Source organism: Aspergillus fijiensis (assembly GCF_003184825.1).
Source record: "Aspergillus fijiensis CBS 313.89 unplaced genomic scaffold BO72scaffold_13, whole genome shotgun sequence".
NCBI lineage: Eukaryota > Fungi > Ascomycota > Eurotiomycetes > Eurotiales > Aspergillaceae > Aspergillus > Aspergillus fijiensis.
Window position 1 is genome coordinate 336,527 of NW_024468989.1, and position 23,069 is coordinate 359,595.

Consider the following 23,069-nt stretch of genomic DNA (forward strand, 5'->3'; position numbering starts at 1 on the left):
GAAAATGCTTATATGCAGGGATCAAAAGTGGCATAGTGGTAGGGGATCTGGAAGAGATCGAGTGGAGATAGCCGTGAAGATCGGCAGGGAGGTTCGATCCAAAGGGTAGTTTCATCAGCCGCTAGAAGAAGGTCGTGTTTATGCCTCCATTGAGGTACGATAACAACATTCGGAAAGAAAGCATTAGGAGCTTCTCCAGGAGAGGCTCCTTTAGAACCGTGATGTCGAACGCAGAGCACTGGTGCGGGCAAACCCGTTCCCCGACACAGCCCTATGCTTAGCCGCTGCAGCACCCGGTCGTGTATCGCGTTCTTTGGTCCATCTTGAAAAATAGTCAGCCTGGACTCTATCAAGTGTGGGGTAGAAAGGGTAACGTCTTACATTCTGACCATGTAGTCATCGCCTGCTGAGGCGAACATCCCCGAATTAGCCGGATTCCATGATAATGAATTCACACAGCCCCGGGTATGCGCTTCCAGCACTTCAACGAGAGTTCCATTCTCTTTGTGCCAGATGTAAATACGAGAATCTGTGACGGGATTAGCCCAAACATCCAACAAAGGAGGGAAATCAAAAACCCACCTTCGCTCCCGCTCACAATAAAGTTATCAGCAGCGCCTCCAAAGACGCTGCGGATGACGAAATTGCCCTGTTTCTGCCCCTGGAAGCGCCGTACCACTTCCGTCGTGTTGAGGTCAATAAGCTGCAGTTGATTGTCGGCCAGATTAACAAGCAGATACCGCGAGTCCTTGCTGACAGCCACCGACGTCGGCCTGCTTTTCGTTGTAAGGCAATATTCTTCATCACGCGTGGCAAAGTTGTAAACATGCAATTTTCCCTCCAGATCCGCCGCGACTAGTCTCCGACCGTCAGGAGTCATGGTACAATCTTGTACCCTGAAACCACCATCCCAAGAGTGTAGGTTATGCCCGCGCATGCTCCAATAACAAAGTTGCGTGCTAAGATCAAGAGAAGCCGTGACGAACGTCTCCCCGTCTGGAGCCCATGCTGCAGACGTTACTGGTTGCCGATGATGATTTATGGTTAACAGACAACGGCCGGTCTGTGTTCCGTGTTAGCATTGCGAAAGGAAGGAGAGCATTAAGCGGAGAATTTACCTCGACGCTCCATACGCGAGCGGTCTTATCTTGGGAGCAAGTGATGAGTTTCGAATCGTCCGGACTGAATTCGCAATGCACAACACCATCTGTGTGCTCCTTGAGCGTGTGGAGCACAGTGAAAGTATCCGTGTCGTAGAGAATCACTGTGGAATCCTTGCAGGCTGTGACCAGCCTGGTCCCATCATGCGAAAAGGAGCACCACCAGACTTCATCCCGTTGCTCGGTCAATTGAATCTCTGTCCGGAGAGGGAAATCCTTTCGATCGCACATATGGTCCGAATATAGAGAGGGAGGATTTGCCGTATTGTGATACAAACATTGGTTGATTTGATTCTGCTTGACGTGGTCTAGAAGAATAGCAAGACGATTATCCGGGATCATAACAGAAGGCGAAATGGACTCTGCAGAAGTGTGAGTTCAGATTGATGGAATGGATTTGAGTTGCGACATACTGGATAATTCCGATAATAAACGTTCTCGAGAAGAGCTTATTGGGCTGTCCCAACCAGCTTGATCGTGAAGATGCTCAGGAGGGCACATGAGGAGGCTTTTTGATGGTAAGTTAGCGGCACATTTTCTCATCAATGGGAATGCTAGGTATAGGTCCCACCTCGAAAGAGCATGTAAACGACCAATGTCATAATTGAGGGGTGTTAGTTCATGCCGGAGAACTATTAAAGCCGCACCCAGATCTCGAGCCTCCAACAGCTCCAGGAATTTTTGTTGTCGGAGATGGAAAAGCATTTCGTTCTTTTCGGCATGCTCCACTAAGACTAATCTCTCCTTGGTGGGATGCTGCTCGGTGCGACGTCCTCCCCTGCCACTATCCCGTTCATAGTGAAATGAGTGGACCAAGATTTGTTCCGCTTCAGCCCATCGCCCCTCAAGAACCGCGTTCCTGAACGTAGCAACCGCTGGGCTTTCCAGTTGATAACCGCTCTCCTTACTCAACAATGATGCCGCTCCGTCATAGCCAAGCTCGTAGAGACTCTGTATCAAGATCCTTGTAACCTCTTCCCGATCGTGACCGAAGTAGGTAGAGGAGTTTAGCCTCGACTTTTGCGATCCATTTGTGTGCAAGTCTCCATTGGAGGTTGTATGCAAGGCTTGGCCGTTCATCGACAACGGAAATGCTGCCTTTTGCGATGGAGATGCAGGCGAACCATTAAGCGTATGGGAAGAGCCATTTGTACTGGATATCCCATCGGGACGCATATTTGCCAGGCGCCTGCGCTTGGGAGATGGTGTGTAGCCCGCCGATGAGTCGTATGGTTGGATTGCTTGATGGCCGGTCTCGCTCGCCGTTCCTCCCGCAAGACCTCCCGTACCCTCTGTTATCGGACCTCGAGAGGTAGGTGTTATACTTCGGCGACGTCGGCGAGACGATCTGGATGAGATGCCACTAGGACTTCTTGTGCCAATCTGATCACCGATGACCGAGTTACGGAGGGACGCTGCGGAAAGGCCGCTCGTGGCGGAAGTGGTGCGAAGTGGCGGCGAGGATGCGAGGGGTGGAGGGGGATCGGGGTGGTCGGGGTGGTCGGGGTGGTCGGGGTGGTCGGGAGCGGCGGAGGAGGGTATATATGGAGGAGGATTGTCTGCCAGTTCGAATGTTTCTGGATCTGCCCTTTCACCTGGCTCTGTTGGAGAACCAGGGGAGCAGACCTCTATCAGTGGCGGTTCACTGATGTTCGCCGAAGGTCAGTGTACTGTATGTACGTCTGCAACCTTGTCACGAGCCTCAGTAGTCTACCAATCTGCTTGTTGCAGAGCGTCTGTTAGTTATAATCTGTATCAAATGGCGTTCAGATGAGCTCTGCCATGCGTGCTGGTCGAGAGCCAAGTGCTTCTTACAGTAGACAAGCGGAGAGGGCTTATCGGGCTTGGACGGTGGTTAACTGACTGCTCCCACGAGAGGTCACCGGATAATGGGGAATGGAAGAGCTAGAAAGGTGTGAAGGGAGCACCAAAACAGGTTTAAAAATGGCCGGAATGACCAAGCCGGAGATATGTAAGAACCTAGTAAGTGGAAAGGGAATATTATGGACGAGGGGAAGAGAAAACTTTAGGTGGGTTGATTGAGGAACAACTGGAGGATTAGAGCGGAGGTTGAGGTCGAGCACATCGGCGGCTGCTGGGTCTCACTGACTGACTGACTGATTGACTGACTGAACTGTCTTCCCGTGGGGCTAAGCAGCCCCCGACAATCAATGCTTATTGAGTGCCTGCCTGTCAATCCCACCCCTCCCTCCGCCCCCGTGCTCTTTCTTCCATTACCCACACCTGCCCAATTCATCAGTCCCATAAACTAAACCATCATTTCGTTTGCCCATTTCAGTTTTGTACTGGTCTCGAGGCTAAACATGCTTATACAAAGTTTCAACTGTCTGAGTAGCCGAGAGACTCGAAACAAAGAGGTCTATGGAATCCACTTGCTACCGAATCGAGTCAACCTACGGTACTTCAAGTTGCTAGTTACTATGAATGACGATATCCATGATACATACGGGGGTATGACGATACATGGAAAAAGGCAATCATTCCCGTAGTATAACTCGAATATGATTCATTCATACGTGACCAGCGATCAACACTAGTTCAGTATGTATGTTTTATACTACCTTGAGCTTCCTACTATATCTTACACATTACCTTGGTGTTCCTTATCTTCTGAAATCGTATGCAAGTCATGTACAGTATGTGTTTCAGAACCAGCGATATCCAAAAGCCCTTCCCAAGCTGGAATGAAGCAGAGATGCTTGCATCACCTGAACCCCCAAGACCTCTTCGATCAAGCAAGCAGCTGACACGCAGCTAACTCGCTTTCAACATACTCGCAAACAACACCATCTGATACTCTTCGATTCTGAGGAAACCCGAATTGGAGGGGCACGACCACAGATCCGCAACCGATATTGGCCACAGATCATCCGCAGCCCGACACATCACCTGCACACCTGTCTGGCCACATGGAATGAGTTGTTCTCATGCCTTTTGTCCCTTTTGTCTCAGGGGCATAATACGCTCATGAGCAATCGCTGATCGGATGCCTTATCTGCCTCTGACGGCTAGATATCACAACCACCGAGAATACTACTACAGTATGTAGAAAAGTAGGCGTGCCATGCAGGAGCCCGAGTCCGCCACTACGTTTCATTTGGCCTAGTTGCATGTCGTAGATGTACCCAACCGCCCGTTATGGCAAGTAAATGTGAAGAGACTCAAATGGGCCATATGGTACCACAAGCTACAGCCCAGGTGGAGGGGTTATGCTGGCCAATCCTGAGCCATGAACTTCTTCCTTCTCCTCCTCCTCCTCCTCCTCCTCTTCTTCTTCCAGGTGTCATTGCTCCGGGGAGGCACTTGAAGCATAGTTTACAGGCAATGTCGTTACTGCTGAGGTTGAATACCTTTTTATACCTCTTTTCAGAACAAGAAGCTTGACAACTACCCCTACTACGCTGCATAGTCAGAGTGAGACTCAAGTCTAAACTTCACTGTAGGACAAGACATAACGGGGGTGAGAGAACTATCTACTTCGATTCGGATCAAATTTTACGAATCAAATGGCTCGAGAGACTCTTTCAAGGTCAGAAACAAAATGTTTGTCATTGTCTGATCAAACGCCCGACATCCCTCACCGCTGGTTTTGATGCATGGTCCCGTCGGAAGTTCCCAAGTGTCCTCATTACTCCGCAAATGGCCATGGTAAGTCGGTTTGTTAAAAGACAATGTTTGTCCCGGCCAGATATGAACAGCAGCTATCTCCGGTATCTCAACAAATACATATGTATCGGTGCTCCCTCTGCCAATCATTAGAGTCGCAGATTGACTGTACCATACACAGCATCAACCGTCGTCACTATGTTTTCCTGGCTTATCATCGAATTCTCAAGACAACATATATCGGGTTGGGCCAGTTGAAAGCTTTACAATAGCTTGCATGCTGAACATCTTGGGAACACCCGAGAATCAGAAGCACCATGTACATAACATATATGACTTGGTCGAGAATTCGCCCTTCATACTACGCATTCAACTGCATGATGTTCAAGGAGATTGTGTGATTGACTTGATATTGTTTCCGCTAGGCTGAATTGTAATGGCCAAGCTTGTTTAAGCTATGAATCCCCCAACTTTATCAGAAAGAGCTATGTTAACATTCTCAGATGCAAGACTATATATGTAAAATTGGCTAAGACCTCCAACTGAGACCTCTAAAATGATCGATTGATTTCCTCATCGTACAACCATTGGTTCTGCTCAGCCTGAGCCTCACTGATGTTATGTGAGGCTCCAAGCCGCCGTCTACCCCGGGCCTGGGCCTCGAGAGAACCACTTACCCCAGTGCAAGTTTTATACTGAAGTCAGGAACTTCGAGGACGATGCAACCACTACCAATCGGACAGCAAGCCCGGATCTATGTGCGACACATGCGATCGATTCGGCTTGACTCGGGTCTTTGTCTTCCCCTTCCATGACATAATCTGTCAACTGACCTCATCATGATTCAAGCCACGGCACCTACAAGTATATATAGAGATAACTTCTTCGTCCCCAAGGTTCTCAAGCCTTTCATCAGCGTTGAAGCCAAAATAATAAGTCAAACGATCAAATTAATATATTTATCATCCTATTCAACCACAACTTCGAACAACATGGGTTGCGATTGCGGTTCCGGAAACACCTGCGGATGCAGTGGACCTAGCAGCTGCACTTGCGGAAGCTCGTGCTCTTGCAAGCAGTGCGGCGTACGTTGAGATCCTCTCCCCATGAATTTTACAAGTCACTTACAGACATCCATAGAAGTAAAATCTTGCACCCCTATTGAATCCAGTCCAAACTGGTCACCTGAGTGATGAATCATGACGATGATTAATGGTAAAGGATGCGATTCGCCAAGGCGTGGAAATGTTCCTCTCGATTATCATGGACTTTAGGACTAAATGACTTAAATTATCAACCTATAATTTTTTACCCTTAACGATGACCATTATGTCCAAGATCCTGTAGGCTGAGCTCCAAAGAGATCAAGAACCACTATCGAGCAATAGGACATATGAAGAGACGGCAGACATGTTCGGTGGCGAGGGCTCTTATCTAGTGTCATGGACTTCGATGACCTTCTCTGAAGCGCAATCTTGTTTTGCCAAAAGGAAATCTATGTCCTGTATAAAATGTACATATCGCAAGTAAGTAATGTAAGGTCGAAAAGGCCATCGAGTTTAGCTGTGATGCTATTGACGATGGCGAGCTAGTATCTAATCCCATTGACCGGTGATCGTCCGTGCGGTCTCCAAGAAACGGCTGAGTAAACAGGTAGCCTGCACCGCCCCAGATATCCTTAGGAGAGCTTGGATTTCGAGACCTGAGAAAACGCCGATTCAATTGGAAATATTGTAGCAATAATTAACTTATAGTCGGATGTTAGGATTAGGCGTGCCTCGACTTCGCACACGACCCTCGTTGCTGGATCTGATTGCCAGTCAAAAAACCGCAGTGTTGTCGGGAGTTGGTTCGAGGTCGTCATCACCGCCTGAGCTAGAAGGCCAAAACCAGCAGTTGGAACTGCCACCGCTCCCCGTGTCGCCCACTTCATCATCCTGCAGCAGCGACAACAGCCTCTCCTCCCCTCTTTCTCCCATCCACCGCCGCCCCTCTTCCTCCACTCCCTCCATCCACGACCATACTTCACACAAGATGGCCCCATCCGCTGCTGATGGCGAGAACCAGCATGGTTCCGTCTTCTCCGTCTCCGGACCCGTCGTCGTGGCCGAGCATATGATCGGTTGTGCTATGTACGAGTTGGTAGGTTCTCCCCGCAGCTCCTTCTACCCCATAACAGTGCACGGGGGACTCGAATGTCGATACAACCCCACACTCAGCATTTATCGTCTCTGATAATCTCCGCAGTGTCGAGTCGGTCATGATCTGCTTGTCGGAGAAGTCATTCGTATCGATGGAGATAAGGCCACCATTCAGGTCTACGAGGAAACCGGTACAGCACCGTTCATCTCCCGCTTTCCACCATCTCAATCTCTAACAATTTTCGCTATCAGCTGGCTTGACGGTTGGCGACCCCGTTCAGCGTACAGGCAAGCCTCTTTCGGTTGAGCTCGGTCCCGGTTTGATGGAAACGATTTACGACGGTATTCAGCGCCCCCTGAAGGATATCTCCGAACAGTCCAAGGGTATCTACATTCCCCGTGGTATTGCAGTCAATGCCTTGGATCGTGAGAGGAAATGGGACTTCAAGCCTGGGAAATACAAGGTCGGCGATCACATCACTGGTGGTGACATCTGGGGTACCGTTTTCGAGAACAGCTTGGTGAATGACCACAAGATCATCCTTCCTCCCCGCGCGAGGGGTACTATTACCAGAATCGCCGAGGCTGGTAGCTACACAGTTGATGAGAAACTTCTTGAAATTGAGTTCAATGGCGTGAAGACTGAGCACAGTATGATGCACACCTGGCCCGTCCGTGTGCCCAGACCTGTGAACGAGAAGCTGGCCTCCGACTCTCCGTTCATTGTCGGCCAGCGAGTGTTGGACTCTCTTTTCCCCAGTGTCCAAGGTGGTACCGTCTGCATTCCCGGCGCCTTCGGATGCGGTAAGACTGTCATTTCTCAGAGTGTGTCCAAGTTCTCCAACAGTGATATCATCGTCTACGTCGGTTGCGGTGAGCGTGGTAATGAGATGGCTGAAGTGTTGATGGATTTCCCCGAGGTTTGTCGCTTTTCCCGCAAGAACACCAACGATTACTGATCAGCGTCTTTTTAGCTTTCCATCGACATCGACGGTCGCAAGGAGCCTATCATGAAGCGTACCTGCCTGATCGCTAACACCTCCAACATGCCTGTCGCCGCCCGTGAAGCCTCTATCTACACCGGTATTACGATCGCCGAATACTTCCGTGACCAAGGAAAGGACGTGGCTATGATGGCGGATTCCAGTTCTCGCTGGGCCGAGGCTCTCCGTGAAATCTCCGGTCGTCTGGGAGAGATGCCTGCTGATCAGGGTTTCCCCGCCTACCTTGGTGCTAAGCTTGCCTCCTTCTATGAGCGTGCCGGAAGGAGTATCGCCCTCGGAAGCCCCGAGAGAACCGGCAGTGTCAGTATTGTCGGTGCCGTCAGCCCTCCAGGTGGTGATTTCTCGGACCCTGTTACCAGCAGCACTCTCGGTATCGTCCAGGTTTTCTGGGGTCTGGACAAGAAGCTGGCCCAGCGCAAGCACTTTCCTTCGATCAATACGTCGATCTCCTACAGCAAGTATACCACGGTTCTGGACCGGTACTACGAGAAGCACCACCCCGAGTTCCCTCGTCTGCGTGATCAGATTCGTGAGCTTTTGACCAAATCGGAAGATCTGGACCAGGTGGTGCAGTTGGTCGGTAAGGCGGCATTGGGTGACTCGGATAAGATCACCCTGGATGTGGCTGCCATGGTCAAGGATGATTTCCTGCAACAGAACGGCTACAGTGACTACGATCAGTTCTGTCCCCTGTGGAAGACTGAGTACATGATGAAAGCTTTCATGGGCTACCATGACGAAGCGCAGAAGGCCGTTGCCCAGGGTCAGAATTGGGCCAAGGTTCGCGACGCCACGGGTGATATCCAGACCGCTCTGCGGAACATGAAGTTCGAAGTGCCAGACAACGAGGCGGAGGTGTCTAACAAGGTGAGTCCGATTATCTTGCATGCCACGACGTAATCATTCTAACTCTTTCCAGTATGAGAAGATCCTCCAAACCATGTCGGAGCGTTTCGCTTCGGTGTCGGATGAGTAGAGGATATCAACACGGCCGGGAGAGAATCTTCGGGATCGTGTCGTCATTTCTTTCTTTTGAATTTCAAGAGCTTTGTAGCATAGCAAATTCCCATTATCTGTAGTTATTGCAGTTTCGTTGAAGATCTTCCAGAAAATTCTATTTGCCCAACAATGATAGATTTTGAGCCCATTTGAGTCAGTGGTCAGGCAGCATCATTGTTTGGCCGGTTTGGGTGGCCAGAAGCACATGACGCGTCCCAGTGAATTCGTGGCTTTGCATTATGACATTCAAGAGAAAGAACTTTTGCTGCTGCTTCCAACCGTGTATTCTGTAGCGATACGTTGATTAACAGCAAGGCCTTGAGTCGCCACTATTGGTAATATTCTTTATGCTGTTGTGGCTTTGTAGTAGCTGTTGTATCGATCTTTATCTCACTGATCTGGGCCGAAGCGAAAGGCTACACTTGGCACTTCCCGTCGCCGCCGCCGCCGCCTTCGCTCACTCCGACACTCTTCCCCCTTCAACTTACCCCCCCCAAACCCACCATTCACAGCTACTACCCTTAACAGGCATTCATTCATACACTCGATTCCATACACTTGACTGCTGTCTTTCTACAGATAAAGCTTTTTTTGTTCTAATTTGGAGCGATTCTCTAATCATCATTGCCAGCCATGGCAAGCCCAACTGGCTTCTCGTGCGCAATCCCCCCTCCCCCTTGGGCCCTCGTGCCCTCGATGCTAGGTTGACTGGCTGACCTCGCTTGTCGGACAGGATAAATGTCAACGATCCCAGCTTGATCTCCCTGGTCAATAAGCTGCAGGATGTCTTCGCTACTGTCGGAGTAAGTGATTGCTGTTTCGTGGAGCTTTCCTGCGGCCCCTCCGCATACTGACACCGCTTGTTCTGTTTAGGTTCACAACCCCATCGACCTGCCTCAAATTGCCGTTGTCGGTTCGCAGTCTAGCGGAAAGAGTTCCGTCTTGGAGAATATTGTTGGCCGCGATTTGTGAGTGACCCTTATTGTCGCCATCGCAACCACTGTCGCATTCGCTGATTGCCAACCCTGCACCCCCTTAGCCTGCCCCGTGGTTCCGGAATTGTCACTCGCAGACCCCTCATTCTGCAACTGATCAACAAGCCCGCTGCCAACGCACAGACCAACGGTGTGAAGGAAGAAGAGTTGGAAGGCACGGATAAGGAGGCAAACGTGGACGAGTACGGCGAGTTCCTGCACATTCCCGGCCAAAAGTTCTACGACTTCAACAAGATTCGCGATGAAATCGTGCGCGAAACCGAACAGAAAGTTGGCCGCAACGCCGGCATCTCGCCCGCCCCGATCAACCTCCGCATCTACTCGCCCAACGTTCTGACGCTGACGCTGGTTGACTTGCCCGGTTTGACCAAGGTGCCGGTGGGTGATCAGCCCAAGGACATCGAAAAACAGATTCGGGACATGGTCATGAAGTATATCAGCAAGCCCAATGCTATCATCCTTGCTGTCACTTCCGCTAACCAGGATTTGGCCAATTCGGATGGCTTGAAGCTGGCGCGCGAGGTGGATCCCGAGGGTCAGCGTACCATCGGTGTCTTGACCAAGGTGGATCTGATGGACGAGGGCACCGATGTCGTGGATATTCTTGCAGGCAGGATTATCCCCTTGCGCCTGGGTTATGTGCCGGTGGTCAACCGCGGTCAGCGCGATATTGAGAACAAGAAGCCCATTGCGTATGCGCTGGAGAACGAGAAGAACTTCTTCGAGAACCACAAGGCTTATCGCAACAAGTCGTCATACTGTGGAACGCCCTATCTTGCCAGGAAGTTGAACTTGGTGCGCATAGCTCCCTGGTACATGACTGTATGTGCGCTAACCATGCCATAGATCCTCATGATGCACATCAAGCAAACGCTTCCCGACATCAAGGCCCGCATCTCGTCCTCTCTTCAGAAATACTCTTCCGAACTTTCGCAGCTTGGCGACTCGATGCTCGGTAACAGCGCTAACATCATACTGAACATTATCACCGAGTTCAGCAATGAGTACCGCACTGTGCTGGAGGGTAACAACACCGAACTTTCGAGTATTGAGCTGTCCGGAGGTGCCCGTATCAGCTTCGTGTTCCACGAGCTCTACTCGAACGGTGTCAAGGCAGTCGATCCTTTTGATCAGGTGAAGGACATTGATATCCGTACTATCCTCTACAACTCTTCCGGATCGTCACCAGCTCTCTTCGTTGGCACGACCGCTTTCGAATTGATTGTGAAGCAACAGATCAAGCGACTGGAGGATCCTAGCTTGAAGTGTATTTCCTTGGTGTACGACGAACTCGTCCGCATTCTTGGTCAGCTTTTGAACAAGCAGCTCTTCCGGAGGTATCCTATGCTAAAGGAGAAGTTCCATGCCGTGGTCATTGGATTCTTCAAGAAGTGCATGGAGCCGACCAACAAACTGGTTCGGGATCTTATCGCCATGGAGACGGTTTACATCAATACTGGACACCCCGACTTCCTCAACGGACACCGCGTAAGTTATTCGCACAATGTTTGTAGCTGAGCGATACTGACCGATCAGGCCATGGCTATTGTCAACGAACGTCAACTTGGAAGCAAGCCGACGCAAGTAGACCCCAAGACCGGCAAGCCCCTCCCTCCGCGGGCCAACAGCCCTTCGGTCGAGACCCCTACCGACACCGGCAGCTCTGGGTTCTTCGGCAGCTTCTGGGCGTCGAAGAACAAGAAGAAGATGGCTGCTATGGAGCCGCCACCGCCCACTCTGAAGGCCTCTGCCGCCCTGTCCGAGCGGGAGAGCAGCGAAGTTGAAGTGATCAGTGAGTACTGTTGAATATCTTTGCAGATTGGATGCTTACATAAAACAGAGCTGCTTATCACATCGTACTTCAACATTGTCAAGCGCACCATGATCGATATGGTTCCCAAGGCCATCATGTACACCCTTGTCCAGTAAGTTCGATCCCACGAGCTTTTTATATTTGATACTAACACAGAGCCAGATTCACCAAGGATGAGATGCAGCGCGAGCTCCTGGAGATGATGTACCGCAACAACGAGTTGGATGAACTCCTCAAGGAGAGCGATTACACCATCCGCCGGCGGAAAGAGTGCCAGCAAATGGTGGAGAGCCTATCCCGCGCTAGCGAGATTGTCAGCCAGGTTCAGTGAGTCCCAAAGTTGAATGGTTGATTTTACTTTTCATACACCCGGTTGCTTTCTGTTGTCCTGGTAGCCAGTCTTTTTGGAGGGGCTCAGTCTCTTGCGGGGAGTTGATGATGCCTTATGTTTATATTTTCTTCTGATGCAAGAATTCCACGGCCGCATGGTGGATGAACGGTTGCCAAGATTTGACGAATTTGTATCGCCTAATGACTGCGGATGATTGCGGCTTGTTTAGAATTGAGACCATTTTGCAGATTAGCAGTTGCAATGTACAGTAACTCAAGGAGAGGGCCCGTACTGTTTAGGTTTGATGTATGATGAAGCATGCCCTCTCAACATGGGTAGCAGCTGTTCCTTGTAGGTACAGTGGTCGCAAGGTGGAGCTTATTAGTGGATAATTAAAGTACTTCTAAAACTGCCTGGACGTATGCTAGCCTCCCACAATCACTAGAATATCATCTACAAGAGGCAGCCTACCTCAAATCCTTCCTGATAAAGTAGGAAATGTACACATGTCCTTGCCAGTGAATGGGATGCATTGCTAAATTGTTGGGTGCAGTGGTGGACTGACCTGTATACCAAAAAGGGCTTAGCGTACCAATGAAGTGGGTCACTATCAGATAAGCCCATGTTTAGCGTGACTCGCGTGGCCAATAGCCGCTCGGCTCGGTGATCCGAAGTATATCACCACCGTAGGTGCCATGTTGCTGGGTAGAATATGTATGAAAGGGATAATCATATCTACGCAAGATGGCAAGCAGAAAAATGAAGAAATTTAGCTTATATGCCTTCGTTTAGAAGTCTCAAAGGCTGAGTAACACGCTGTAGTGAGGGTGATTACCATCAGGCAACGATCACTGTGATCGAGCTGCCTTTCACTTCTCTTATCCTCTCCACCCTCCTCCTCTCTCTTCGTCTGCCTCTCTCACCTTTGTTTCCTCTTCATCTCCCACACTCGCTCCATTGCTCTCTGTAAAGCTTCATCTTTTCTTTCATCTCTCTCTCTCGGCCAGTAATCATTCTCTCCCCCCCACCTCATCTCACATTGAGCGTCCCACCATCTCCCGCTTGTTTCCAATTCAAGAACTGAAGCCAAGTAAGTTAACACTCACCGTAGCCACAGATCACATACTGATACCATCAAGCATGTGTTTCGGATACAGATTTCCTGTCATCTTCACCAGATGCACCCAGGAGGTCCGTCATCTCGCTTGGAAAGAAATCTACTTCCAATGCCGTGACCGGTGCAACGATCCGACGAACTTCAAGCCGTACGTACCCCACACCTTACGTTCTGTAAAAGCCCCTTCCCACTCACCTGTTTCCTCAGTTGTGAGCAGAACAGTATGCAGGACTTTGTTACAGTGGGCAGCTTGTATGTGAGGAACGCCCCATGCCGCCTCTGCCAATGGGACTTCAAGGCCGAAGGCTTCGATCCGAGCAACGGTGCGAGACTCTGCCAAGTGAGTTCTCTCTCTCACACCTTCCTGCTTACCCTTTCCTCAACAAGGAAAAGACATACTGACCGAGACTCCCCATCACGGGAGAAACAGGTCATCAAGCGTCCTCACGATTACGAACTCAACTGGATCATGGAATACATGAACGACCTCCTCCCCGTCGGCTCGCGGGCCATCCCTCCAGTTGAGACAACCAAGAACCCTCGCAGCATGGTCGATTACTGGCTGGCCGTCGAGGAACCAGCGGCCGATGACGACACGGATGACAGTGACGACTCCGAGGCGTCCGAGGACGACGTCGCTGACGATTTCGACTTCGTCACTGATGAGGACTACACTTCTGATTTCGAGGTGCTTGCTGAGTTCGAGCTGTAAGCGGGTTTGACAAGTTCGTTGATCAGCTACGAATCGTGATACCTAGCTTACATCTCCTTTCATATTTGGTTCATCGTTAATCGCTCTTTGTTCTTGATTGCGTGCTTACGCTGTACTTCAACATCCTTCTGGTCTGCTCTCAGCGAGCTCTGTTGGGTATTGATGTTCCCAGCAAGCATGGTCTTCTGTTGTTTTGCTTGTTCTGTGACTTTTGTGGTTTAGGGGGTGTTCGCTGAAGGATACGGCTGGGTTTGCTATGGCTCCTATCTTGCCATAGGGTATGCATGGCTGATCGGTCGGTATGGTATGGAGCTTTGGTGTTGATGGTTGTTACTCAGTGTCGTCTCATTTCCTCTCGTTATTTAATCTGTTTTGATCTCAGCCGAATATGGGAGATGTCTGTGTCTGGCTATGGCTTCCACCTTGTCGTGGGGTATGCATAGTCCGGCCGTGGCTTCTGACTATTTTCGCTGCTGTGCTTATGTCTCTTTCTTCCCAATGGTTGTCAATTTGGCTTCATTAGTGCAACAGTTGTGACACTTGACATGACATATTTGTGGTTGGATTTCAGGCCTTTGGAGTTCGTCTCGACCGTGTTTCTGAACATCTCTAGAGAAATTCACATAGCCAGCCATAATCCAACAACGTTGCAAGTTTGCACCCACTCTCTAAATCTGCAACTATCTCCTCTAATCCAAAGAAAAAGACAGTCTATGCAATCGAAGAATGTCTATACGTATAATGCCACCCCTCCCTCTCCATATCCTCACGGACCTTATAATTCTCCTCCGCGATCCTCACCAGCCCCAAATCCATGTCCACCACCAGCACCCCTTCCTCATCGCCCATCTGCCCCACCGGCCCAACGACCGGCAACACCACCCGCGAGAGGCCCATGAACTTGTCCTCCGGATCCTGGCCCCGCGCGACATTGGCAAAGATGATCCCGCAGGTATTCTCAAAGCACCGCGCCGTGAGGGTCGTCTCGAGGAACAACTTCTCCGACTCCGGGTTATGTTTCAGCATCGCGGGCGAGGCGTCGTAGCGACTCCCTGTCGTAAGCCTTCAGTTAGCCTGTCTCTTAACTAGAAAGCTACAAACCACCCCTCCCACCCATTACCCACCGAGCGCAGCCACCCAACCCACCAATCCCCAAAAGACAACAAATCAGAACAGAGAAAAAAGGCGAACTCACAAAACGTCGGCAAAACCACCACCTCCGCGCCCTTGGAGATCAACTCGCGGAAGGCCTCCGGGAACGCCAGATCCCAACAGATCAGAAGCCCCACCTTCCCCAGCGGCGTGTCGAACACCTCGTGCGGCTCCTCCCCAGATGACGTCAGGTATTCGCGCTCCGGGTGCCAGATGTTCTTCTTGCGGTAGTGGCCCAGGATGCGGCCGTCGTGGGAGATGAAGTACGCCGTGTTGTAGAGGAGGGCGTCCTTTTTGCTTGCCTCGGTGGGGTTGGTGGTCGCGGGCTGCGGCTCGTGACGTTCGACGATCGTGCCGGGGACGATGCAGATGTGCAGGTCGCGGGCGAGGGCTTGGTAGGCTTGTAGGTATTCCTGGGTGGAGGCCGCGTGGTCGAGCCAGAGGGGGTCGGAGGGGGCCCAGCCGTTTAGGTGGTATCTTTTTTTGTTTTGGGTGGGTTAGTGTGGTGGGTTTGGGGAGGGAAAGTGCCCGGGGGAAGGGGGGTGGTGCGGGGGTTTGAGGTATAGGGTGAGGGTGCAGATGCTTACTCTGGGAGGACGGCGAGTTCAGCACCTTGGGCTGCGGCTTCGCGGATGTAATCGCATGCTTTGCGGTGGTTTTCTTCGATGGCTAGGTCCTGCGGGGGCTGGTTAGCGATTTGCTGCGATTCAGCGTAGGTAGCGAGCGACGTACCTGGATGTTCCATTGGATGACGGCTACTCGATGGATGGGTGCCATTGTGGGTTACAGTTATGTGAGGGATAACAAGCAAAGGGCAATGTCTTGTGGAATGCGACGAGAGAGAAAGTCATGATGGTCATCCAGTGCCGGGAAGTTGGAGGTTGGAGATGGTGGAGTCATTGAGTTCCCCGCGTTGGAGTCGCCTTGATAAGAGCGGGGTGTGTGTTTATGTAACTCTTTCCTTCCTTCTGCAACTTTTCATGAACTTCGAGATAAGACAACACCAAACAGGATGCTTGCAATTTTGAATTGTTATGAATGTCAGACTATCACTACTGACTATTTTCTCTTCGAGCGCAGATAGCAACATCAGGATGTGTAGGGCTTTTTCAAACGCGCAAGCCATATCATGAAGCTGATCCTGCTCCAGGGATGAAGACCTCTTCGCGTCAATTCAAATTAATTTGGACGAGCGACCACTCCCAGCATCCAAAACCCTCCACTGTTGAGATTGCAGATCTTCGTGCCGCCGGCTCTCCAGAATCCAAGGCCGGTGAAGCTGCCATTGGCCAGGTGGCAAGACCCTACAAGGGGACTGGATTGAACCTCCCCACGATGGTCGAGTAGCTCGAACAATGGCTGTTCGATCAGTGGCTGGATGATATACATGGTGCGACCTGGTTCAAGCCCAGGGTCACGAAGATCAAGCAAAAGACTATCCCATTGGGAGACGGACAGCTCCCTACCGAGCAGAATTCCGTCCCCTCGACCACTCCGAACCGGCTTGATGATGAAATTATCTTTATGAATTAGGGATCGGCTCTGCTGGTCGATCAAATTGCTCAGCTCCGGAGACCCGGGGTTTATGGTAGGTACGACGCCGTGCCGAAGGATCGCTGCTTGCTCTGGTGTAAGGACTTGCTTGCTGACAAGGCTGTCAAGTTCTTGGAGCAGCACCCCAAGGATCCGCTTGTCGTGAATGAGAAGGACGCTTCTCAAATCATTGACACAGTGCAGCGCAAGGTGTCGCAAGATGTCTGTCGGGATGGAGCGCAGTTCATGCTGGAATAGATGAAGCCCGGTTTGGTACACACGGTCCAGACGCTCACTGTCCGTGCTGACCATGTCAGGACAGTCCTTGTCAGACAGGCAGTAAAGGTCATATCCAGTCTGCGAGTTGTTACTCTTTATCAAGCGAAGGTCTGCTGACTTGATTATAGTCGCACTAATTCTTCCACTTTGTTCAGCAAAGGAGACGAACATGTCGATGTAGGGCGTTCGATACTGGTCGCGCACGATATGTATTGGGTACTTCGGATCGAAAATATCTAGCTGACTTTTGATAAACTGGGTCATAGTCAGAACACTATAGTTGCTCACAAGGACGAAGGCTCTCTACATACCTTTCGTGCGTCTGCACCTGCAAAGACACAGCCTCTTTCAGCCGCCATCTCCTCGTATATCTGATAGCCATAGGCTGCAAGGAGCTGTGCATTGATGGAGTATCGTGCGTTGATCTCACAGATCTTGACGGTACCTGGGTGATCCGAAGGAAGAAGGAGATCAGATCGCCAGTGTCCCTGACAATTTCTGAAAGGTCTCAGATTGTTCGCTTCAGACTGCTCATGCAACCACTAAGCGGGAAGGTCAGCACCGTTGCCAAAGGTCAAGTTGATGAGTGTCTCACGCGTAAAAGATCTTCTTCATGTGGTTCCAGTGGCATCCTTCGGGGAAACGCAGCCTGTTCATCGGTCCACCAAGTGTCCACGATGCTGCTAAGTCCGCTGACTAGTGCCTCGTGCAGCTTCGCTACACTCCTTTGAAGTCTTTCAGGTAAGAGGAGCGGGTTTGGAGAGTTGTTGTTCACATTTCCCCGACAACCGCTGGTGAGAGACTCGAAGTACGTGTTAAATGTCTGCTTCTGTTTATACTGTACTTCCTTCTGGGCAGATTTCGGAGCCACAGGGTCTGCTGGACTTATGGTTGAAGCCAGACAAACCTGATGGATGCCGTATTGAGTGACCATCTTGAATTGCTTTACTGAGATGTGCGATTGTGCAAGCATTTTCTAACAACTTCAAGCTTCGTTCTCTGGTCCCGTTTAAATATCTGGCCCTACCCCCTATTTGGAGCGTTGTCCTGAGTCAAAAGCATCTTCTGCATTGACATCGCCACCTTGTCCCTTCTCAAACACACAGCATACTCTTCTCGAGAGCTCGGAAATCTATCGCGCTTTGCGCTTTCTCAGCGGTTGGCGACTGAGCCGTCGGCATTGGAATCCTCGGCAAAGCAATGCGAAGTGTATCCTTTGTGCTGAAGTAGGAATTGAGTCCAAAGCGCGGTCCATTTTCCCTTCGGCCTCATATTGCTTCCTTGATTGACTTGCTCTGGCTCGAGAGAGCTTGATTGCATGCCCAAGACCCCTATGAGGTCGAAGTGCCAGTCTCACGATGTCACGGATTGTTTAAAACCAAGTGGAATCTTTTGCAATTGTGAATTGAAGGTCCAGACCTGAGCGCTCTCGCTTCGGACTGCCACATTGTTCTTTCATGAAGACGGTCAATTCCCCGCGCTTGAAGGTTAATCCGACATGAGAATGAGGGATAAGTTCAGTCGAGAACCAAATGAGAGCTCTGACCCCAGGGACAGTCGTCAGCTCTCAGGGGTGCAATCAGCTTAATCTATTCGACATCTGTTGAACAATGAAACCTGGATCGAGCGACCGGCAACAGAGGAAGGGTTGCGCACGAATTGGTCTCACAAGACCTATCCGTGTGTTACCATCACGAGACATAGTGAAGTTGCCGGACAGATGGCCCCTCAGGTATCCAGGACCTCAAGATGAAGTGGTTATCGCGATAACGAAAAAGAAGCCGTCGGGCATCAGCACTTAAAAACAGGCACCAGGCCCAGAATGGAATATCAGGAACTGGTTCAGGTGGATCCGACCCGCGAGGCAAATCAAGGCCTCGGCCAATTGCTAAGCAATGAGGACATGTGCGCACTTGCCTCATTGCCTCTACATAATTTCCACCGGCACGTCATTCTTTCTGCCTTGTAAATCACCACATTCCGCACACCTCCATCGAGCACTTTACGCTTCATCAGAACTTTGGAGCGATGGCACCCCTCACAGCAGAGGAGCTCGTTAAGCATCCGGCGTACCCCACAGTCGAATGGGAACTGACCCCAACAACATCCGGGAAACAAGCAGTGGCCCAGACCCGCCGTGGAGGGCCGATCAATCTGCACTATGAACTGCACGGCACTGGCCCAGTGAAGCTCGTCGTAAGTCTCAAGTGTGATTCTCAACCCATCGGGGTTCAACGGTGGCACTGACACGGACCGTACAGTGGATTATGGGCCTTAACGGGACCCTGAAGGACTGGCGACGCCAGACCAGGTACTTTGGGCACAAGCACGGGTCGCGATACACCTGCTTGGTGTTTGACAACCGTGGCGTCGGCCTTTCAGACAAGCCGGTCTCCTACTACTCGACCTCCGAAATGGCCCAGGACATGGTCGACCTGGTGAGCTCGTTGGGATGGATCGATCTGGCCGGTCCGCCCGAGCGATCCATCCATGTTATTGGCGCTAGCATGGGCGGCATGATAGCCCAGGAGGTCGCGATGCTTATCCCCGATCGCCTGGCGAGCCTGATGCTGAACTGTACGGCCCCGCGGCTGGTGCGGACAGGCCCGTTTGTGGAGAACCTGCGGCAGCGGGCGAACATGTTCATCCCTCGCCACATCGACGTGGAGCTGGAGCGGCTGGCGAAGAGCATTTTTGCCGACGAGTTCCTCGCGGAGCCCGACACTGAATACGAGGACCCCGCGAAGAATTTCCCGACCAAGCGCGATCGCTTCGCTGCGGGCGTGATTCGGAAGCGAGCCAACACCGACGAGTATACCAAGAAGGGGTTCTTGATGCAGATTGTCGCCTGCTATTTCCATCACAAGTCAGCGGCGCAACTGAAGACCCTTGGGGATCGAGTAGGCAGAGACCGCATCGCCGTGACTCATGGCACCAAGGACTTGATGCTGACGTTTCGGCACGGGGAGATCTTACGCGAGGAGATTGGTGATGGGATCACCTGGAGGGCCTTTGAGGGGAGTGGCCACATGTTGGGTTGGGAACGAGAAGACGAACTGCACGAGCTGATTGAAGAGATTGTGAACCGATGCAATTAGAGGATGATCTTGGGCAAGAGCATACACCATTTCCCTGCATGACTGAATTAACGACTGTACATTAGACTAAGATTATATTCTGATGATGAATTAGAAATGCTGACAACTTTGTCCCGCAATCGAAGGTACATACAGGACAGTACGCAGTAGACAGGTCGCAGTGACTGGTGGCGACTCGTATAGCTGCACTGACTGCACGTAGCTGAAACCCTCGTGACCAGCCACACCAGACACACCAGCGGTCAGCTGCTGCCCAGTGCCCATCAACTGCATCTCATCTCATCTCATCTCATCTTACCTCAACACCAATCATCACGTCTCCTCTCCTTCCATTCATTCCACAAACTCACTGGATATAGTATATAACAACAGCAACACCCAACCCCGTTTCCTGAAGAACCTCCCGCCCTCACCTCCTCACCTCCTCACTTCTTTACACACCACACCCTTAGCATAGTTTTGTATACCACATAACCAAAGACCATGCCGCCCCACCCCAAAGACGACAGCTACGAGCCCGCCTCATCCCGCGATGCCCGCTCACCCTGCCCGGTGCTCAACAGCCTGGCCAACCACCACCGCCTGCCGCACGACGGCCGCAACATCACGGCGCCGCAGCTCCGCTCCGCGCTGGGCTCGATCGGGCTGGGCGCCGACGTCTCCGCGCTGCTGGTGTGGCGGGCCTTCACGATCCACAGCGACGACGCCGAGTTTGGGCCGCACGGCTCTATCGGCGGCCTCCGCGACGCCACCGACCTCAACGCCGCGGGGGAGCCGGTGCTCCACCTCGACAAGGTCGGCCGCCCGCACGCCATCGAGCACGACGTCTCCGTCACGCGCCAGGACCGCGCCCTCGGCGACCCCATCCCCCTCGACCCCGCCCTCTACGAGCAGTTCCTCGGCTCCACCCCGCGCGGCGGCTTCGGCGTCCCCGAGCTCGGCCGCTACCGGAAGGTCCGGTACGCCGAATCGCTGAAGAGCAACCCTTCCCTCAAATTCGGGCGCCGCGAGCACTACATCGCCTGTGGGGAGTTGGCCGTGCTGCGGTGTTTGTTCGGCGAGGGGGCGGGCAGGGGGATCCCGAAGAGCTATCTGCAGGCGCTGTTTGGGGAGGAGCGCTTGCCCTTGGAGGAAGGGTGGAGGCCGAGGCGGTGGGTTAAGGCGTTTTTGCCCGAGGCTGCGGCGGTCATTCTTGCGATTTCGAGGTATGCCTGGCCTTTTTGAGGGGGGTTGTTGGGTTGAGGGAGGGGAGAGGGTGGGGAGGTGGAGGTGGGAGGTCAGCATGTTGTTCTAGAGCCGGGTTGGCGAGTCCGGGAGTCTGGATTATCAAGTGTCTTGGTACGTGGTGGTGCTGAGAGGCTAGAGGTCTGTCTGTTCAGCTCGGATGGATTGCGCCTCAGGGTTCAGCGCCTGGCAAGTATAGCCGACCCGTGCGGGTGTGTTGGCTGAGCTGCTTATCTTATGGCTGCAAGTGGTCGGTATATCAGACTGGACTGCATGATGGGACGACTGCTCAGCATTGACGTGGAAAGTTCGTGCAGTCCCGTATCTGAAAGCAGATTTCGGGCCGACCGGATGGGAGTCTCGGCTGAGAGGTATAGTATTACTAGTATAGCCTGAAGAGTACCTCGTGTGTCTACGGCGTTCTCGGCCAGCTTGGCGAGCGCTTGTCTCGTGTGACGTCCCTATTTAAGCTTCTATATCGTGTTCAGATGGTGTGTATGGCTTGAGTTGGGAGGTATCTTATCAACATGTCATCTCCGTTGCAGTATCTCCTACGACTTACGGTAGTCGAGCACCTCCTCCGTGAGTTTTCTCACTGAGCCTGAGAAATACTCCAAGTGCTTTAGTTATCATTTGCGAGTAATTACTTAGGATGCTGCAAAAGACCGATGCCACAATACAGAAAGCCAATCATGTTCTTCCCGGGTACCTGGAACCCAGCTTCAAATGCTTCTGGCTCGAACCCTAAATGTAATCGCATGCTCGGGTTGGCAAGCCGTGAGTTGTATTATCCAGCGTTCGCCCTTGTGATACATATCTAAGCAGCTTACCAGGTCGGTGCCTGAGCAGGTCTCTTCTGTGGACTCGGTGGGTACGGGATGCATGGCCGCAGGACAGGAACTCATTATGCAGCTTGTATAGTCAATACACTAGAAGAGCTTATCGCCTGGCGAGTCATGCAAAGGCTCCTTTGGTTCCACAGGTTGAGCCCCGCGGGTTTCGCCAATGATGTGCCCAGTGTTGAAATAAGCATATCCCTTCTGATATAAGTAGACTTTGTACTCCCAGAGAACTGGATGACAGCAACTTAAACCAATGGCATATCACTCTCCTCGATCATAGACAGAGCACCAATACCACTTCAGGGTGAAGTCATCAACAGTCAAACAACAGCAGCAGCAGCAAACACCTCTTTTGCTCAGTACTATCATACGAACCCCCTACACGGTAGACAAATGTGACCTGTCGCACCAACCGCGTCATCACAAACCCCATACACTTGGCTTGAATACCTCACAGAGAACCTTCAGTATGTATGACTAGGACTGCTACTATAATTATACCTCTCCACCACTATCACACAGTCACCAAATCACGCAGTCCCGAAGCTCCATTACGCAGGAACAGACACCGACCAGCGGAACAACGCCTCACCTTTCCCCCTTCCCCCTTCATCGAACCACTTTATTCCCCGAGCTCAGAGGCTACTGCAGGAACGCGCTGGGTGAGGGATCATCAGGGGAGGTGGTGGCCAGTTGCCACCGCATGGAGTACGCGCGTCGAGTTGCGATCACTGCCCGGATGGATTGGTGAGGAATGGGCTTTACCCCTGCAGGATGCATGAGATTGATCTTATAGATCGGAACAAGCTGCGAGTAAGCTTCGTAGAGTCGCTGTGAGGGTCGATTATGATGGTTGATTGTTTTGGTGATTGCTTGTGTCTTGGTGGGGGTGGATTGTGTGTATTGGGATGAGGGAGAGCTTAGCTTTGGCGGATGATGGATGTGGTAGGCTACTGTACATCTACTCCAGTATAAAAATAGTACGTAATCTACATCGGCTAAGGAGGCTACCTGGGTAAAGTACAGCAAGAAATCTACAGTA

At 51.6% G+C, this 23,069-nt stretch overlaps 8 protein-coding genes across 8 annotated transcripts; 5 read left to right on the top strand and 3 right to left on the bottom strand.

Annotated features, from left to right (window-relative positions):
• Positions 1-2,444, bottom strand: BO72DRAFT_43551 (WD domain protein). The gene is made up of 5 exons (XM_040943285.1): positions 1,574-2,444; positions 1,119-1,522; positions 583-1,063; positions 382-529; positions 1-322 (listed from the first exon to the last, which is right to left on the bottom strand). Exons 1-5 carry the CDS (start codon positions 2,334-2,336, stop codon positions 211-213), a joined length of 1,908 nt encoding a protein of 635 aa, XP_040803420.1. The 5' UTR covers positions 2,337-2,444; the 3' UTR covers positions 1-210.
• Positions 2,445-6,492: 4,048 nt separating this feature from the next.
• Positions 6,493-12,276, top strand: BO72DRAFT_484587 (vacuolar ATP synthase catalytic subunit A). The gene is made up of 12 exons (XM_040947862.1): positions 6,493-6,929; positions 7,035-7,119; positions 7,181-7,848; positions 7,903-8,799; positions 9,068-9,084; positions 9,665-9,734; positions 9,805-9,899; positions 9,971-10,721; positions 10,773-11,414; positions 11,463-11,718; positions 11,767-11,851; positions 11,902-12,276. Exons 1-12 carry the CDS (start codon positions 6,546-6,548, stop codon positions 12,068-12,070), a joined length of 4,119 nt encoding a protein of 1,372 aa, XP_040803421.1. The 5' UTR covers positions 6,493-6,545; the 3' UTR covers positions 12,071-12,276.
• A 934-nt stretch (positions 12,277-13,210) lies between these two features.
• BO72DRAFT_457081 (uncharacterized protein) lies at positions 13,211-14,176 on the top strand (the record flags this gene model as incomplete). The annotated part of the gene is made up of 4 exons (XM_040946311.1): positions 13,211-13,335; positions 13,395-13,527; positions 13,618-13,895; positions 14,122-14,176. The coding sequence occupies 4 exons, from the start codon at positions 13,211-13,213 to the stop codon at positions 14,174-14,176; spliced, it is 591 nt and encodes a 196-aa protein (XP_040803422.1).
• A 303-nt stretch (positions 14,177-14,479) lies between these two features.
• Positions 14,480-15,928, bottom strand: BO72DRAFT_484588 (carbon-nitrogen hydrolase family protein). The gene is made up of 4 exons (XM_040947863.1): positions 15,784-15,928; positions 15,639-15,727; positions 15,095-15,528; positions 14,480-14,951 (listed from the first exon to the last, which is right to left on the bottom strand). The coding sequence occupies exons 1-4, from the start codon at positions 15,826-15,828 to the stop codon at positions 14,611-14,613; spliced, it is 909 nt and encodes a 302-aa protein (XP_040803423.1). The 5' UTR covers positions 15,829-15,928; the 3' UTR covers positions 14,480-14,610.
• Positions 15,929-16,245: 317 nt separating this feature from the next.
• On the bottom strand, positions 16,246-17,629 carry BO72DRAFT_365277 (uncharacterized protein; the record flags this gene model as incomplete). The annotated part of the gene is made up of 3 exons (XM_040940769.1): positions 16,246-17,118; positions 17,175-17,405; positions 17,459-17,629. Coding segments are annotated over 3 exons (1,275 nt in total), but the record flags the coding sequence as incomplete, so codon positions are not given.
• Positions 17,630-18,778: 1,149 nt separating this feature from the next.
• On the top strand, positions 18,779-20,231 carry BO72DRAFT_43758 (alpha/beta fold hydrolase). The gene is made up of 2 exons (XM_040943354.1): positions 18,779-19,059; positions 19,125-20,231. The coding sequence occupies exons 1-2, from the start codon at positions 18,892-18,894 to the stop codon at positions 19,959-19,961; spliced, it is 1,005 nt and encodes a 334-aa protein (XP_040803425.1). The 5' UTR covers positions 18,779-18,891; the 3' UTR covers positions 19,962-20,231.
• Positions 20,232-20,444: 213 nt separating this feature from the next.
• BO72DRAFT_466988 (putative peroxidase) lies at positions 20,445-21,185 on the top strand (the record flags this gene model as incomplete). Its single annotated transcript, XM_040946810.1, has 1 exon — positions 20,445-21,185. One exon carries the CDS (start codon positions 20,445-20,447, stop codon positions 21,183-21,185), a length of 741 nt encoding a protein of 246 aa, XP_040803426.1.
• Positions 21,186-22,300: 1,115 nt separating this feature from the next.
• On the top strand, positions 22,301-22,935 carry BO72DRAFT_446230 (uncharacterized protein). The gene has a single exon (XM_040944243.1). The coding sequence runs from the start codon at positions 22,501-22,503 to the stop codon at positions 22,807-22,809; it is 309 nt and encodes a 102-aa protein (XP_040803427.1). The 5' UTR covers positions 22,301-22,500; the 3' UTR covers positions 22,810-22,935.
• Positions 22,936-23,069: the final 134 nt, after the last annotated feature.

Excerpts from the sequence above, each read along its gene's own strand:
- BO72DRAFT_446230 (XM_040944243.1), top strand. The coding sequence starts at position 22,501 with ATGACTAGGACTGCTACTATAATTATACCTCTCCACCACTATCACACA.
- BO72DRAFT_43758 (XM_040943354.1), top strand. The coding sequence starts at position 18,892 with ATGGCACCCCTCACAGCAGAGGAGCTCGTTAAGCATCCGGCGTACCCC. Across the intron at positions 19,060-19,124 it reads CTGGCCCAGTGAAGCTCGTC|TGGATTATGGGCCTTAACGG; the intron begins GTAAGTCTCAAG and ends CGGACCGTACAG.
- BO72DRAFT_484588 (XM_040947863.1), bottom strand. The coding sequence starts at position 15,828 with ATGGCACCCATCCATCGAGTAGCCGTCATCCAATGGAACATCCAG. Across the intron at positions 15,529-15,638 it reads GAACTCGCCGTCCTCCCAGA|ATACCACCTAAACGGCTGGG; the intron begins GTAAGCATCTGC and ends AAACAAAAAAAG. Across the intron at positions 14,952-15,094 it reads GGTGGTTTTGCCGACGTTTT|GGAGTCGCTACGACGCCTCG; the intron begins GTGAGTTCGCCT and ends GGCTTACGACAG.
- BO72DRAFT_43551 (XM_040943285.1), bottom strand. The coding sequence starts at position 2,336 with ATGCGTCCCGATGGGATATCCAGTACAAATGGCTCTTCCCATACGCTT. Across the intron at positions 1,523-1,573 it reads TTTATTATCGGAATTATCCA|AGTCCATTTCGCCTTCTGTT; the intron begins GTATGTCGCAAC and ends ACACTTCTGCAG. Across the intron at positions 323-381 it reads GATGACTACATGGTCAGAAT|ATGGACCAAAGAACGCGATA; the intron begins GTAAGACGTTAC and ends CTATTTTTCAAG.
- BO72DRAFT_484587 (XM_040947862.1), top strand. The coding sequence starts at position 6,546 with ATGTTAGGATTAGGCGTGCCTCGACTTCGCACACGACCCTCGTTGCTG. Across the intron at positions 7,120-7,180 it reads TCAGGTCTACGAGGAAACCG|CTGGCTTGACGGTTGGCGAC; the intron begins GTACAGCACCGT and ends TTTCGCTATCAG. Across the intron at positions 7,849-7,902 it reads TGTTGATGGATTTCCCCGAG|CTTTCCATCGACATCGACGG; the intron begins GTTTGTCGCTTT and ends GCGTCTTTTTAG.